The sequence below is a fragment of the Pomacea canaliculata genome, linkage group LG10, assembly GCF_003073045.1.
Source record: "Pomacea canaliculata isolate SZHN2017 linkage group LG10, ASM307304v1, whole genome shotgun sequence".
NCBI classification, from domain to species: Eukaryota; Metazoa; Mollusca; class Gastropoda; order Architaenioglossa; family Ampullariidae; genus Pomacea; species Pomacea canaliculata.
Genome location: NC_037599.1, coordinates 16,283,240 through 16,300,185, shown reverse-complemented (window position 1 = coordinate 16,300,185; position 16,946 = coordinate 16,283,240). Strand labels below are relative to the sequence as shown.

Below are 16,946 nucleotides of genomic sequence, written 5' to 3'. Positions count from 1 at the left end.
AGCAAAGTTTGGGAAATGTTTGCCGTGTGACATGTTGTTTCAGATATATTTAACGTTTCGTGTTCCTCGTGTGTCCGAGCCGTAATTCCACGCTGAAACTGTATTCAGTTGTTCAACTCTTTTGATGCAGAACGTGAAAAAATAAACAACAGATTTTCCTTCCTCGCCCGCTTTGCCTGTCCAGCTTTTCCTCTTCCTGCTTGTCTATGATATAGACATTATATGTTGGACTCATACGCACTCCCCTCCGACGCAGTTACTCTCGGTAGCATGGCAGCAGAAAAGGTCGCGACATGGCATCACGTGACACAGCGCGGCACGTGCAGCTGGATTGATCACCATGGCTACTTTAGCGGTCTGGACGTGAAAAGCGCCTTTTTGTCTTCACGGCATCATTAATCAAGCTTTACCGCTGCCAGCGCGGTGCAAGCAACAATAGCGCGATCAACAAGCGCGAAGCAAGGAAATCGCGCTATACATCCAGCCTTTCACTCGTCATTGCAAATGGCGCCACGTACTGCGCTGCCAAATGAGCTGCTGACACCACTGGCCGGTGTGCGCCATCGCCAGACATTGTTGCCAGTACAGACTAAGCTTCGCCTTGTCGTCCGTCCATCCTCACACACACACATACACACCATCGCAGTACGAGCACACACACACGCAGGCCTACGCACGTCCTACTTGGGTCGAGGTGCAATGGTGTGCGCGTGCGCGCCGGCGATGGCGGTGCATCGATCGCAGGGATTTGCGCGGAGAAACCGTGTTTTGTGAAAACCTTTTTCCGCCTCTCTGCCGCCCGGTCACACGCAGAAAGTGGGAAAAAAAGACTGGCAACGAGGCCATCCAGCGCTTTCTGGACCGTCTATTTTAAGGCTAGATGACACAGAAATCAAGGGCTAGCTGGCGTGCTAACCTCTTTTTGCGAATCAATCAACATACGAACCACTTTCTTTAGGAATGGCGTAGAAATATGGATTGGCCATCACTGAGAAGAGCAACGGCGGAGGAGCAAAGACGCGGCGGTGTGAGAGCGGTGGCGTGTCTGGGCCACAGTTTGTTAATCCAATGACTACGGAAAAAGCTGGCTGAGTGGATGAACCTGGCAGACGAGACGCACGCGCACGACGAGGGGGGGATTCTGTTTGTTTGCTCGCCGGATGGTGGGTTCCTGAGTCAGTGGTGACTAACGTGTGGTGGTGGGATTGCTGCTGGTTCCAGCCGTGACTTGGAACCGAAGGGCGAGTGGTGCTGCAGCTGTTTACTTCATACTGGATTAGCACGCGCGCTAACTCTGGGTGAGTACGAGTGTGAGCGGTTCACTCCCTTTGCGTTTCTTCTTGAAACATTGTGTGTGAAGGCTTGTGTATGTGTGTGTGGCTCTATGCTATGTGTGCGCGTGCGTACGTGCTTGTAGGATATGTGTCCGATACGATACATATTTATTTCGGTAGTAAACAACTTTCCCATTCATCTAACAAGCTGGTGTGACGTAACGGCTTTTTTGATGAATGACGTAATGAGGTATGTCGAGGGCCAGCTTGTTTGGGTGAGCCGGCAGCCATGTTTTCACTTCGGTCGCCTGTAGATTACGGATAACAACTGCGAAGGACTTTCCTTGAGGGAACGGGTGGGGAGGGTGGAGGGGATGAAATTGCCTCCAAGGTCACAGCGGGAAACGATGAGGAATTAGGGTAGGGGTGGATGGGGGAATGCATTTGCAAGTGAGTAGGGTCATAATGTTCGTAGGATACTTTTGTAAGAGAGAAGTATAGACACAATGAGTGTACACGCATCACGCGTGCGCGCAGAGAACACATTAAACTGGATTGCACGTTAACACACTCTCGTGCAAGGTAATTGCCTACCATTGTCGACTGTAGTCTTCACCACCTGAGACGCATGTTTACCTTTTTTTTAGACTTGTAAACAACATCGTAAAATTATTAACGTTTTCAGTGTAGACTGTTAATAGCCACAAGCCATTCGACATTCATTAAAACCTTGAAAGATTACATGTTTAATATGCGAGATAAGATGTTGAAAATGATCTGCAGTCATTTGCATTAATCTTATGACCCCTGGGCAATAAAAGTAGGCATCTGAATTAGACTTGTGTTATGGACATGAGGACAGTGGGAAGTTTGCCGTTTCTGATTTTCGGACTTTCGTAACAATTATTTTCTCAGGTAAGATCGTGCGCCAGTGTGCACAGTTGTCGAGACGAGATAAAAGCAAAATAACTCTTTGACGATCAATGAACCGAGTCAGAGACATTGACCTATAAAGGTGATTCATGGAAAAGAGAGGTTGATAATAAAAGTGATATATGTAAGCAATGGTTGCGACGGTGATTAAGATACTTTAGCATGTATTTTACAGACGACGGACATACCTTGTTTGGTAAATTTACAGAAAGCTGGCGATGTGCAAACATTACACAGAGATTTCTAGTACATGCGTTTATAAAGTATTTATTCTGAAAATATTTGCATTGTTTTACGAATGACATAGGTCAGCCAAGCAGACAACCAGCCTGTTATGCCTGTCTGTTGACACAAACTGCGTGAAGGCAGGTAACTCTACCGAAAACTTTCCGGTGTAAAACCAGAATCGCCAGGGGGCGATTACAACCGTCTGGCTGGAGAGTGTAGGTCTTTAAGAAAAGAAATTACTAAGACAGTCATGTTATAAACAAAGAACTCCATGATTACGTGCATCTTTTATTTAATCTTCTTTAATGTATTTAATTTAATGTGGATATAGAACATTTAACAATTCAATATTTATCAGTTTAAAAAAGAGCTCCGAAGATGCGAAATAGCATTTAATTTGCTCATCTCATAAAGAGTATTTGCTGTTCACAAGTTCCACCTATTTCCAATATCCATGTTTTGTAGCATATTATCGTATTTTTAAAATTTATCTATGATTACACTACAAATAACTCTAGAGAGTGTCACTGTAAGGGTATTTTATCTTGCGTGTCATGACTGTTTATGCAGGCATTAGAAGGCACATCGCATTCTATTCCAATTTGTGTCTTCTTGCTGCCACATCAATGTGCCACCCAACAGAATGAACGTTGGGCATTGGCTCCACGACGTTCACGTTGCTTTATCTGAATGCGACTGCTAGTCAGCCACAAATGGTTCCAGCTTGGCTTGGCATGATTAAGGTTGTCGTGACTTCTCTGGGACAAGTTTGTTGTAAACGAGCATTGATTGCAGCATGTGGACTGCCTTCATTTTGTCACGGAAGAATATGGAAAGCTGTTGTCTATGGAGAAGTCTGGTTAGTTTCCATCAAAACTCCTAGTGAGCTCTGTGAGACTGAAGGTTTGGACGTGTTAAATCCACACCTAGCTGAGCAAAGTTATAGATGGAGGGAGGAGCCTTCCTACGATGGCTAAGATTTGGCTACGCGAAATCGAAATCTGCTGCCAGCTTGTGACTGGTCAAAATATCTACACAATTGCAAGACTTGTTTCAAATCACTAGGCTGAGATCATTACAAGAAAGTTTTCCCCTAATCTGAGTGAACAAGCCCCCTCCAAGAAAAGTGTACAAATGTCACCATGCACAGGTCAAGAAAATGAGATAATGTATGCTGCTTTTTTCTATTGGCTTCTCATGAAAAACATAATCGTATCCATTATTCATTTCTACTTTCAGAGGCTGTGAGACCTGTGTCAGTGCATGTTGATTGTAATCTTGTATCCTATATTCAATCAGGTTGGGGAGGATAGTCCCCTCTTGTAGGCCTGTAAGAATGCCAGGCCGTGCCCGCAGTTCGCTCATGTCTGCCAACACTGCCAAGAGCTGCGCGCCTGCTGATTGGCGGCTATTTCTGGCTCTGTTGCGTTGTCCGCTCTTGGCCAGCCCAGAGTTAAAAATAAATACTTGGTCGGTGACAAACCACGAAGGTGGCGCCCCCATCCACTTGCAAATCACACGGAAATCTGTCAGTGGTCGCCCGTGAAACATGGCTGACTTCTCGGTTCTCGTTTAGCTTTTGACTGACAAGCCTCTCAGAACCAAGACTTAACATTTGCCACAGTCTCTGTTTCGCATAGACTCGATCCCCAGCGCTCCCTATTGGCCATGGTTGTTAAATGCATGAAAGAGCAACGCTATTTTTATTCGTCCCAAACAAACCCACACCATGGATTTGCCACCCGGATATATTCCACCCAGAACATTTCCCACTTGTGTAACAGGTTAGGTAAGTGCATCGAGCGTCTTTACCGATAATAATAACATCTGAATCCTGTAAATAAAGTCAGAGTAACAAAGAATGTTTGTTTTACTTGTAAAAATATTTTCTTTGTTCTGTTTTTATTACTCCTGCCAATGATTATTTATTCGTATAGGGCTGGCAGCAGATGAGCGATTGTGAATCGATAATGTGGTGTACATTGTACAGTGCAGCAGTCTAGCGATCCTGGGAAATGAGTCTGATGAGGTATCAGACACGGCGGCACTCGGGCAAAATGTCATGTCTCGGAAAGAGTTTGCCCGTATGTGCAATACCTCATCCTCCGGCACAAATTAGCTTCTTTCAGCTTTGCATTTGTCATTGTAGGTAAAGTGATAGAGCCGTTCCTGGAACTCCAGTATAGTGTGGACATGGTGGTGTAACCCAGACAATGTAACTACAGAATAACACAGACACCTGCGGCAAAACTCAAACGTGAACTAAACTGTAACAATAATTTAACAATCATATTTAGCGTTAGTACAAGCATGTAATATGTTATTTCTCACTTTTTGTGATATGAACGTTGTTGTTTTTCTCTTTTTTACATGTTCAAGATTGTTATTCCCTTTATATTCTCTATTATAGTTATTGGCTGAGCTCATTTCAAGCTAGCTTGCTATATAAAATTAACCACGTACTTGATAAAGAAAACAAGACTGAATTATTTATTCTTTGTCGGTGCTTTACAAATATTTCGTGGAACATTTCAAAGTTTAATGTTTAATTCATTTTTATTTTAGTTATTCTAAAGTAGGAATTATTAGACTTTACAAGGCACCTCTATTTTCTCAAGATCTGTTGTAGAAGGCATGAAATCTGTTTTCTTCATCTATTTTAATATTCAATTTTTGTGATGTCTTAATTTTCTTGCTTTAAGGTCTTAGGCCATGCTTCTTCGATAGAGCCTACGAGTAGTGAGTTTAAAATGACTTAAAGGGAGTTTCTGTGACTTCATAATTCAAATTGTGTTCGGAAAAAAATTAGAATATACCTGGTGGTCATAAGTGTTTGTGTCCACAAGAGTCACTGGTTTCAGAATTCTTCCTCTTTCTCTCTTACACACTTCCAGTCATGTTACACATTTTTTTTTTCTCTCCCTCTTGCACAATATTTCTCCTGCAATTTGTCGGTGGGACGCCTTTCACATTACCGTCTACTCTACAGACACGAACCCAGTCTCCTCCTGATGAGAACTTTTACATTAACTTAATTAATTTATTGTTTATTAATTACATTAATTTTTTTCATCTTCGTGTAAACATTGAGTTTTCAAACTGTATATCTCATCAAAGAATTCCAACGTTTCAGTAAGAACACAGCGAGCGGGGAGCAAGAAATTACTTTCTTACCTCCCTCTTTTTCTTAATTTAAAACTCTTGCAGCCACACACTAGTCCCGACATTAACCGATTTACCTGCCCTATTTAATCCGTTTAGAAAATGTCAAATGTTAAACGTTTTCATCTTGACAATAATAATTTCTCATTTTGTATCAACAAATGCGCACATTTTGCTATTAAATTATCTAAAAATCAATCTTTTAGAAACTGGTTCCATTCCTTATTTACCTTGGCTGAAGTTATTGTCTTTAATTTTCATAGTCATCTGCTAAAAAAGATAAGGACAATTAGTGACTAGCATATTTTTTTGTCCTGTGAGACACAGCTGTAAAACTTCAAAGGTGAGTAAATAAGACTCTGACCCACTGAACCAGCGAACCTTTCACCTAGTACCACAAGGTAGGGTTTAAAGTGTGCATTCCTATCGATACCATTTAGTAGGTTGGTTACCTTCTGACCTTTTCTGTCTGCAATGCAAAAATTATTACCCGCTAGCTTTAAAGTTTTCTCTTTTATAATCTTATTACCCATTGGCCTTCTTTCTGATTCACTAGTCTTGTATTTTTGATCCTTTCAAATTTTAGTGCGTGCTGTAAACGAAATAAACCCGCAATGTATCCAAAACAACACACGTTGCAAGAGTTCATGTTCAGATCCAAGATCATCACAGTGGTCACTTTAATACTGTCTTGTACCCTCCAGCGTCCCTTCCATTCACTCTGTATGTTTAGAAGAAACAACGACATTCAGTTGCAGTTACCCGAGTTTGCCATTAGTCTTATCAGCGTCATTGTGATGATCATGATAATGACAACGACGACGGTGACGATGATGATAAGCTTCCCCTCTCCCCACCTCTTTCACTTACAAAAGTCCTCCTCCTCCTCAGCATCATCATCATCGTCATCACACCATGCCTGGCCTAGTGGGCTAGGTAACAACGTTAGCGCGCCTGCATCGATTTACTACCAGTGTCACGGTTGCCACGGAAACCGCTTGACGGTGTTGAAAGAGCTAATGGATGCGGATTTTTTTCCCCGCTGGGCCATTGAGGTAACGCCACACAATACGTATGCTCGCCAGGGAGCAGCAGGCCCTTCTGCTGGCCACCACAGTCTCCCAGTCATGGCGGACCTGGCCATGACACACTTCTCTCCTCGATCATTCAGGTCGATCGGTCTGTAGGCTGTTGTTACACTGCACATCCGTCATCTACATGTAGACAACCTCACATCCAGTCGCCGTGCACGCACATAGATAAAAGAAGATGTAATGTATATGCATGTATTCATACATTCAAAAAGAACGGATGGGTGGTTGTACATACTTGCATATGTTTATTTATGTAACTGTGTGTTATAAACGTACATAAACATGTGTAAGAATTGTATATAAATATATATCGTTTGTGTGCACGTGTATATTTTTATGTATATATATATATTTATCGTGTGTATACCATATCTATCAGGTCCGTGTGCGTATATATGTTTGGGTGAATTACAAGCAGGAATATATGTTTGGGTATATGTATTGCACACAGGCATGCGTTTTATGTGTATGTGGTTATTACATGTATGTGTAGATAAATATGTATGTATTATGTAATCAGGTATGAACGACAAAAAGAGAGAAGTGGACGTTTAAAGATGCCAGAGCAGCTTTCACAAGCATTAACATAAACATAGATAAAACATTTTTACTTCCTATGAGCCTAAACCCTTTGCAGGATTGTCTCCATAAAAGACTTACTTCAACCGGGAAGTTCCAACCGACAAAATTTGTGTAGTGCTTTCAGGCTGACATAAAAGGTGGAAATACAATAAATTATCCATATCACAGAGGATTCAACTGAATCATGAAGCATAACTGCCAAGTATTGACATGCACAAGTGTTCAAAGCTACAGTCAGGGGGGAAGCTGGGAACATGTTCACAGGTGTGTTCACAGGTGACTCCATTCGACTGTGACGTCACGGTCCGTTGTCAGTGCAGACCTGAGAATGTCGATGTTTGAAAGCTTGTGTTTGCCGAACAATAAAACTGAAGACCAAGCGAAGAACATTCGCTCAGGTGTTTGAACATAACCTGTCATATAAAGGTAATAATTTTTTTAACATTCTCCAGTAAAGTTGGTATCTGTATTGAAAACTATATATTCGTGATAAAACTTAGCAACTATTGTGCTCAGGGTACAACATCAGCTCCCTACAGCATGCTTTTTCGCTCTCTGGTACCCTTATTTCCCTTTTTCTTCGCCCTTTCTCTTCTCTTCTTTCTTCAGTATCTCTCATCCTGTCATTAACTCTTTCTCTCTTCATGTTCTTATTCGCTCACTTATCATGTTTTTAGTATGTTTTTCTGGTTTTTATATATTTTTTTTCGCGACCCAATCACAATTCTGTTTACACGCTTTACCGTCTCATTTTATTTTTCACTCGTTGGTTGTGATAAACTGTTTACGACAGATGACAATTTTACACTTGGGACGCAGGCAGTAATAAAGTGCTTGTTTCGGTAGCTTACAGACAGGCCCTCGTATCATTCATCTTTGTTGCATGTAAAAGTGAACATCGTGATGCCTTGCATGCTCGGCATACAATGGTTAATCTTTAATGAGACTTTTTCGAGGATGGAGTAGAACAGAAGTAACAACATATCTGGAACGCGCGGGCAATCATGGTCATGGTTGTTTCTTCTCACATCTCTAGAGGTCCTTTGCTGTCGGACTAACGTTTATTGTACGTTCTACTAATGCTTTCGTCCTCGGGAATATAATATACACGTGACTAGAATACAAATATGTCAACAACAACCGCCATCTGGTAATCTAAACTAGCACAGCACGCATGACGCACTGAAGAACCTCAGTGTTAATAACTCCGGGATCAGTTATAAATAATAAATAAGTAAATAACGGTGGTTCATATTTCTCCCCTTCATGTAAACAAATCACGAGTAAACACTCATCAAACGTCACCTACTATACTGTTCGTTCCTTTAATGTCTGTCCTGTCAAACAGGTTCTTGGCATTGTTGACTACAGCCTGCAAACGTTAACTTCTTCCTACCGGAGTAAGTCCTTGAGAAAAGCAATCTACCGGAACTTGGTCCGTCTGGTTAAATTATTAAAGAGGACAAAGTGTCACAGTTTCTGCCGTTCCAGCATGTGTCATCACTAGGCAATGGTTACAGAGGAGTAATCTCAAGTGCATATGTACACATCCTCTAGGGAATCGGCGCAAACAGACAACAGCTCGTCCTCCCACGAATCACCACGATGTCTGTCGTTAGGCTTGGATTGGTAAATATCATGGCCTGTCGATGCTAGGGCTCACAGAAATGTCCCATAAAGCCATTCGTCTCCTCCAAGTCTCTGCTCGGGTGCACATGGCTGTCCCGTGCAAACTAGAGGGGCAAAGATGTTGCCAAGAGTCAAGCAATTTGTTCCCCAGGTGATTCACGAAAACTCATATCAAATCCACGCAAAGCCACTACGTTTTCCAACTCTGTCTCTCCCTTAAACTTACTCTGTCTCACGTGATTTAGACTGCGTAAAACTCAAATAACCAGCATCGCACATGTTACAAAGCTTTGCTCTTATGTAATAATATTCCGTTTAAATTGAAATTACACAAAATACAATTTTATCTGTTAGAAACCAATATACACTTGGGAAAATCAAACTTCTACCAACAATGTAAAATATTACCTTGACTGGACAAGGAATCACTAAATAAAACAACTGCTAATTCCTCAGCTCTCCTCAAAGGACCAGTCTCGACAGTTATCAAATGTCAGAAATGCTCACCTCTCTAAATCTGGCAGGTGTTTACACGATGTCTTTAAAACCCATTCTTTCCAACCTGTGTACCAGCCTCGACAGTGACATCTTCACTTTTTAAAAAACCGTGGTTGCTGTGCACAGTTAAAAGTAGGGACGACTGATCGGAGGAAAAAAGGAAGTTGGCTTTAATGATTTATTATTGATTTTAAAATAAATGCCATGACCTTTATCGGTAGGGGCAGGTTTGTGCATTAAAATATTTATTGATTTCATCTTATTATTAAAGCATGCGTGTATGTTTGCATACGTGTATATGTGTTATTTATTCCGATAAAATTTTAAATCAAGGGGTGAGGTGAAATACCTCTTGTAAATGTTACAAAGTGCAATAATCACGTCTTCTACTGTACATATTTCACAATAGTATAAATATCTTACATGTAAAAAGTATGTAATAAAAACTTGTTCAAAAGAAAAACTTTATTGTCAGTTCTGTTCTTTACGAAAAACAGCGAATTAATTTATTGATTCATCTTCTTCCTTTATTTTTTCGTATTGTTAAACGCTGTGAACTAATCATCGTGTAAGAATACTGTATTCTGTAGATTCACTTTAACTGTGATGAAATTACCAAGATAAAGAATGTGCGAGAATGGACAGTAGTCTGGTCGGCAAAAACTTCTGTGAAACTGTAAACTACCTTTTGCTTGCAGGTGTCATTGACAGTTTGACCGTGGCGACCTTGCTCAATCAGCCTTGACAGAGGCGCTGCCATACATCACTGCTGCTGAAACTGGACAAGAAAGATGGATTTTTTGAAGTCGTTCGAACTTGATCTTGACCGTGAAGTGTACTATGCAGGGGAGACAGTCACGGGACGGGTGGTCGTGGAGAACTCAGAGAATATGCGTATCAAAGGTACGTAACTCGCCTTGCTGGGAGCGGAAGAGGTTCGGACGGTGGTTCAGGGCTCAGTTGCGCCGCACATGTCTGAATCTTAAAACTGTTGTGTAAAGCAATTTTGGAAGTGTCTGACAACATTTCTTCTAAGCCGTTTAGAAATGTTGCAGGGATGTTTTAGAATTATTTTATGAGCGATTTTCGTTGCTTTAGTTTAAAACATTAAAAATATTCTCGGAAATCGCTAAAACTGTTGTTAAAAAATGACCACGACTATAAGAATCACCGAAAGAGAAGACAGGAGGTGTTGATAAGCATAGGAGAGAATGCTAAAATAAAATGATGAGTATTTTTAACAAACTGACCTCACCGAAATCATTGAAGAGATCGCAAAGACTACTGGCGAAAGTATAATCAAGCCTGCGATAAAGAAAATAAATTTAATAATAAACTATAAAATAATAAACTAGAGAGGCACATAATACATCTTGATAAATTTATGTAAACTAACGTAGAAAAAGTACAAGATGGGAAATGACTATACCGTGAAAATAAACACTGATATTTCGTGCATAAAGCAAATTGCAAAACTAATTAATCGTGGTTGCATGCAGAATCTCAGCAATGCCAATCAGTTCTCTGGAAATACTCGTACATGTGTGACCTGCATGTGTCGCAGGCGTTCGATCGCTGCACTGTGGCGGTTGGCGCACGCCTGCAGGTGACGTCACACAAAGCTTTGTTGTATGCCGACTGTGAGTGAACAGTGTCATGGTGCACCCGCACAGACAGGGCTGAACACCCCAAACCAGGTCATGTGATACGTAACTGTGTCGTGTCCTCTGTTGCGCAGGCGTTCGGCTGCACTTCCGGGGCAAAGCGCACACTGAGTGGAAGATCAATCGGGCTGGAGAGCGGCGGACTGTTCGCCAGGATGAGCACTACATCGACGAGAGGAGACTCTTGTGGGGAAGAGGTTGGTCCCGAGAACCTTTCATGCGGGATGTGTCATGGCATTAGCGTGGAGTGGTGTATAAGTTTTGTTGTTGTTGTTGTTGTTGTTATGGCATTCTGGGGGATTGGGACTACATTATTTGTGCTCTCGCATTAGCATGGACTGGGTGTGTACGTTGTCATGACATTAACGTAGACTTTGTGTACGTTGTGTCTCGGCCTAGGTATGGGCTTTGTGTTTATAGCTCTTAGTCTACTTTAGTGTATTGTTGTCTCATGTATTGATTGTTCAGTTCTGTAAATGTATATGTGGGAATTTGGTCAAACATATTTTATTTTACATTGTGAATCATCAAGTCCATCAAACCCAAAACAAACCACAAACCAAGCCAGCAGCAATCTACAAAATCATGTCAAATATTCAACCAAACAAATCTACTAAAAAAAACCCACACACACAGGCTAACCAAACCCATAATAAAAATCAAATCCACCAAATCCACCAGCCTATTTTTGTATTTATTTATTTACAAATACTTCAGAATCTGGTGATGAAGACACTCCAATACCAATCCTGCCCCGAGGTATTCACACCTATCCGTTTGAGTTCAAGCTACCAGAATCTGCCCTGCCGTGTTCGTTCGAGAGCAAGTATGGGACAATACGCTACTACATCCGGGTCACCTTGGACATTCCTTATGCATCGTGCCCTCAAGGGGTCAAGTATTTCACCATCATTGGTCCGCATATCGACTGCATGGACGAGCGGTTGCTGGTAAGTGTCACTTGGTTGGTGACTACAGCCTGGCTGACTGGTTGACTAATCGGCTGGTGACAGGGGCACAGGTCACTGCTCAGTGATTAGCTGTATGAGTAAGGTGAAACAGTAGATACTCTGCTTTCAAAATGTGGGGATGGTAACTCACTGTCAGTTTGCTTGATGACTAGAATGTCTTCAATGACTTTATTTGCTACATACTGTAGACAAATTTTAAGCCTCAATTATAAGTTTGAAAAATATAAAGTTTGAGCACTCCAAAATATGACAATCTGAGACCTTAAAATTACAATGGCTGCGATATTAAAATGACAGTGACTGTGACCGTGCTTTGTTGATATTTCGAAGGTTGCACACCAGCAGGGCTCGCCATAAATAAAAGCTACCATTTCTTCAAAACATCAAAGGATGATAACAAAATAGTTAGCTAAATAGGAAAATATCGTCTTGCACGCTATAAGTTCACGTTAAGCAAGTCTCAAAATGTGTATGTATCTATCTTACAGCTAAATCTCACTTGTAATTTCAGATTCAGTTTATTTATCGGAAGGCGACCTTTCTTGTAGCCCCCAGTCCTCCCATGCACTCTACATCGGGCGAAACTCTCTTCCCTTAAGCCACCGGTTATCGTTCTTGAAAGGGTATCAGAAGAATTATTCGGTCACCTATTTTCTTAGCCGATTTTCTCCTTCTTGCGATCGATTAGCAGTTGGCAAAATAAACATCGTCCCAAACAATAGTTCTTCAAGTGATAGCAGGTTTGAGGTTATGAGAAAAATCTGTTATCCCGAAATATTGAGACGTGCGTAAAAGCTGTTGGTTGACCTGAATAACCAGGCGCCATCTTCTATTTATTAGTTTCGTCAAGGCTTGTTGGATCACGTGAACTATAGACTCATTGTGGATCACGTCAACTCTAGACTCATTGTGGATCACGTCAACTCTAGGCTCATTGTGGATCACGTCAACTCTAGACTCATTGTGGATCACGTCAACTATGAGCGTTAGCTTCCAATGGACTCATAGTTGACGTGATCCAATCAGTTTCAGCGTGACTGATATGCACATACTTGAGCAAAGTTTAGAAACAATATGTTTTTTGTTATTGAAAATATGTTCTGTAAATTATTTCCTAGTTCCTGTACTTAATGTGTATTAGAGTCTAAAATGTTATGATTAGTATATTATATATATATGATATTTGTTTTTGTTTGCTGTTGCATGCTAACACAACAAACAGTTTTGCCTCAAACACTTGACCTTCTGGAGACCTCTGGAAAGGTCTTAAGAGAGACAAGTGGAAGTGGGGAGATAACTCACCCGTGGGTATCCGTAGCGACATCTATTCGATCACCATGTTGGAAGTGTTTAGGCATTTAGTCCACTCCTGTGTCTTTAATCCCACTTTCTAACATCAGCATAAATCTGACGACGGCTTCAACTGGCGCCGGACTGATTTTTTGTTGAAAATTCGCTAATGTAACGGGTGAATGTTCCCCCCGCCTTTGCTCCAGGCACCTGCAGTCGCTGTGGCCAAGCGAAACACGTGCATCCTGTGCTGTGGAAAGGGACCACTCCTCTTGAGAGGCAGTCTGGAGAGGACGGGCTACTGCTGTGGAGAGAACGTCCGCCTGAAGCTGGAGATTCAAAATGGCGGAGACTACGATGCTTGGGCTGACTGCAAACTTATCCAGGTGCCACTTTTTCACTCTCTTTCTCTGCATGCATGAACTTTCTTTATCTCAGTCTGTTTCTCTTCCTCCCTGCCCTTTGTTTCGCATTTTGTTTGCACGGCACATAAAGCTGCCCTTTTCTTTCTTACTTTCTCACCCACTCACTTCTTACATGAGATTTTTATTCAGATGTGAGCTAAAGATGCCGGTTTTTGCATCCCTTTTTCGCATTTCCTTTGTGCAGCACGTCGAGTTCTTCATCAACAAAGGTGTGCTCGGCTTGTCCAAAGAAGTTCATCACGCCATCGTAGAGGTAGAGTCCGAGCGGGTGCGCGCGCACCACACCTCGACTTTGCACTCCTTGAGCGAGCGCTGCCACGTCCCTGTGTGTCCACCCACCATGCTTGGTGTGTCTGGCCTGGTGCAGATCTACTACTCACTCAAAGTAAGAAGTTATCGCTGGTTTAAATATACTACATACCTAAAGTGTTTCGAACCTGTATCGGATGCCATATTTTTCAAATTTTTCTCCCTCTAATTTATCATAGACTGACTTCTTAACTGCCTTTACGACCATTTTATATATTATACATACCTGCTTACTGTTACTAGTTTGTGACTTATTTATATCGTTAGTTTTAGCGAAGGGTGAGGAAAGTCGCCTTGTATACATTGCTGATTGTCTTTATTTCTTGTCTCCACCTTTGTCGGGTGGAGACGATTTAATTTCTTGTGTACATCGACATTAGCAGTAACCACTGGCCATGTTTCTTCTTTGCAGCTATGCTTGAACACCGAAGCGGAACGGGAGGTGACAGAGATCGAGTTTCCAGTTACCATAGCAACACTGCCTTTCAGGATTCCTAACTCGCCGATGCCTGATATTCACTATGGTAATTTGTTTGCTTTTAGTCCGCTGTAGGAGATGAGTTAGTGGTGAAAAAAAGAATTCTTTGATTGATGACTACATGTAGTGGTGGTATTCGTCATCATCATCATCGTCATCGTCATCATCATCATCATCATCATCATCATCATCATCATCATCATTGTTATTTTTGTCGTCATCGTTGCGGTTCCGTTCATCTCAGATGTACCCGTTGAGAACGTGGAAGGTGGCAACTACATCAGCTCGGAGTTCCAGATGGGTCAGGTGTACATGGGCGACGACCACGACTCGGAGATGGACAAGGTCGTCCTCTACCGGCCTGTCTACGTCACCGTGCGATCCTCCAGACCCCCATCAGTATGTCGGTCGTCAGGCGGCAGCCGCACCAACCTGTTGCAGGTGAATGGCAAAGGGCTTGCCCTAAATGTTCATTTGGTTACCATGTCTCGAGCCGCTAGTGCAAAGTCAGGCTTAGGTTAATTGTCAGGCTTAGGCAAGTTCACAAGGCTGACTGTAAAACGGTTTCTCACCTCGGGTATAATAGTTTCCCACCCCATTATGGTCCCATGGGAAGGATGTAAACCTCCCGGGCATATTTATTTGATGAATAGCTCATTTATCAGGGAAAGGCCGTAGAGAAGAGAGGATTAGACACGGTGGACCACTCTACTTCACTGCCCCAGGTATTCTTGTTGCATGACGTCATGCCTCTTTACCTCAGGTACCCGGATCGTCCAGAGGTCGCAGCTTGTCTCGAAGTCGAGAAAACGTCACAGTCTACGCTAATGGCTCACGTCACGGAAGTCGCGAAGACGTCAGCACCTTGAGCAGGGTCCGCCTCGATAGCTCAGAGGATCGGATGTCCCGCTTCAGCGACGACGACCTGCCGGGCCTCGTGAAGGGGTCACGGGGAGCGGAGGCCGAGCGTGTGCCCCTGATGTCGTCACACCACGCGACTTTCACGATTGGTGCAGAAGGTCTGAGAACAGCGACTGGCAGCGCGGCGGCGTCGGTGGGCGTGACTGCAGCAGCTGCCGCGGCAACATCCCCGATCAAACGTCAGCGAGAAGAGGGGTCAGAAGGTCAAGGGTTAAATTGGGCACTTCCGCTGGAACTCATGGACAATTCGCAGAGCGGTGTTTAACGGCAGCACGTGTGTAGGACTCATGGAATGCTCTCCTTCACATGGAGACTTTTTCAAGCATGGGATGTTTCCACGAAACATTGACTTCTGGGATTTTTGAGTTGAGACGTTTTTTTCCCTCCTTTCCCAAAAATGTGGAAAAAATGACAGCACGGTCGGCGCATCACGTTTTTCGACCAGTGCAAGCTCATGCCCAGGGTACACCCATCGCAACCGAGACACATTGAAACACGAACTGCACAACTATAGGGTGCAGAATAATGACCAAGTGGGAGACCAGTCTGCCATGTCCAGTGGATATTACTCTCAAATTTAGGTCTGTGTCTGCTGTCTTCGCAAAACTGTGCAAGGAAAGGGTAGACGAGGGTGACGGGTGCAGACGAGGTTCACAGAAAAGCCTGACAGGACTTTCATACTAAGTTTGCTGAGGTAATCAACGGCAGAGCACATTTAATATCGTTATTTTAACGCCTTTTTGTGGTTAAAATAAAGACTGGAAATAAAGAACTAAGACTGTTCTGGTGTCGGAGCTATTTTTGGCCACGAAAAGTCGCATAGCGAGACCAGAAAAAATTTCCAGCATGAATATAGATGATGATGTCGGGTCAGAGGTTAGAGATCACTGGAAGGTGTAATGAGCGCTTCTAGTGCCATTCTCTGCATCATCACCTTTGTCAGCTGTTCCATATGACCCGAAGGCGGCTAGCATAGTAAACCTCCTCTGGTGTCAACGCTGGAAATTATCTCCCTTTTCCACCGCCAGAATTCATTAAAACTTCAGCAACATGTGCTAAGTGGGAAACTTCTGCAGTGAAAAAGTAAGGAAATCGGCCATTGGAGGTTGGGTCTTTACCATTGTAGGTCATTTCTGTTCATTGAGGTTCACCCCATCTTAGGTTATATCCACCCCGTTGTAGACTTTGAAGGTCAATTGCTGCTGTGTGTCTTATACTCCCCTCCATCACCAGAAAAGTATATTGCCCAGGATTCAAAGAAATTTCCATAGTATATGCCGATAGGGCATCGTGAACCGAACGAAATAACTAAATATCTTAGGCACAACACGCAAAAGCCCAACTTTTCCCCACCATTCATTTATTTTACCTCGTAAATTCAGGTACGAACCACTGCAACCGGGGACTTTTCTGCTGCAAAGAAAAGAGAATTAAAGGATGCTTATCTTCTAAAGCAGAGACTGTTTATGCATTGGTGGTGCTGAATAA

General features: G+C 42.6%; 2 protein-coding genes across 1 annotated transcript; one reads left to right on the top strand and one right to left on the bottom strand.

Moving 5' to 3' along the window:
• LOC112573377 (regulator of G-protein signaling 19-like) overlaps positions 1-16,946 on the bottom strand; it is a 112,051-nt gene that overhangs the window by 9,042 nt on the left and 86,063 nt on the right.
• Positions 374-16,239, top strand: LOC112573376 (arrestin domain-containing protein 3-like). The gene is made up of 9 exons (XM_025253675.1): positions 374-1,298; positions 10,099-10,303; positions 11,139-11,261; positions 11,782-12,014; positions 13,532-13,711; positions 13,935-14,135; positions 14,472-14,583; positions 14,782-14,978; positions 15,301-16,239. The coding sequence occupies exons 2-9, from the start codon at positions 10,192-10,194 to the stop codon at positions 15,721-15,723; spliced, it is 1,581 nt and encodes a 526-aa protein (XP_025109460.1). The 5' UTR covers positions 374-1,298; positions 10,099-10,191; the 3' UTR covers positions 15,724-16,239.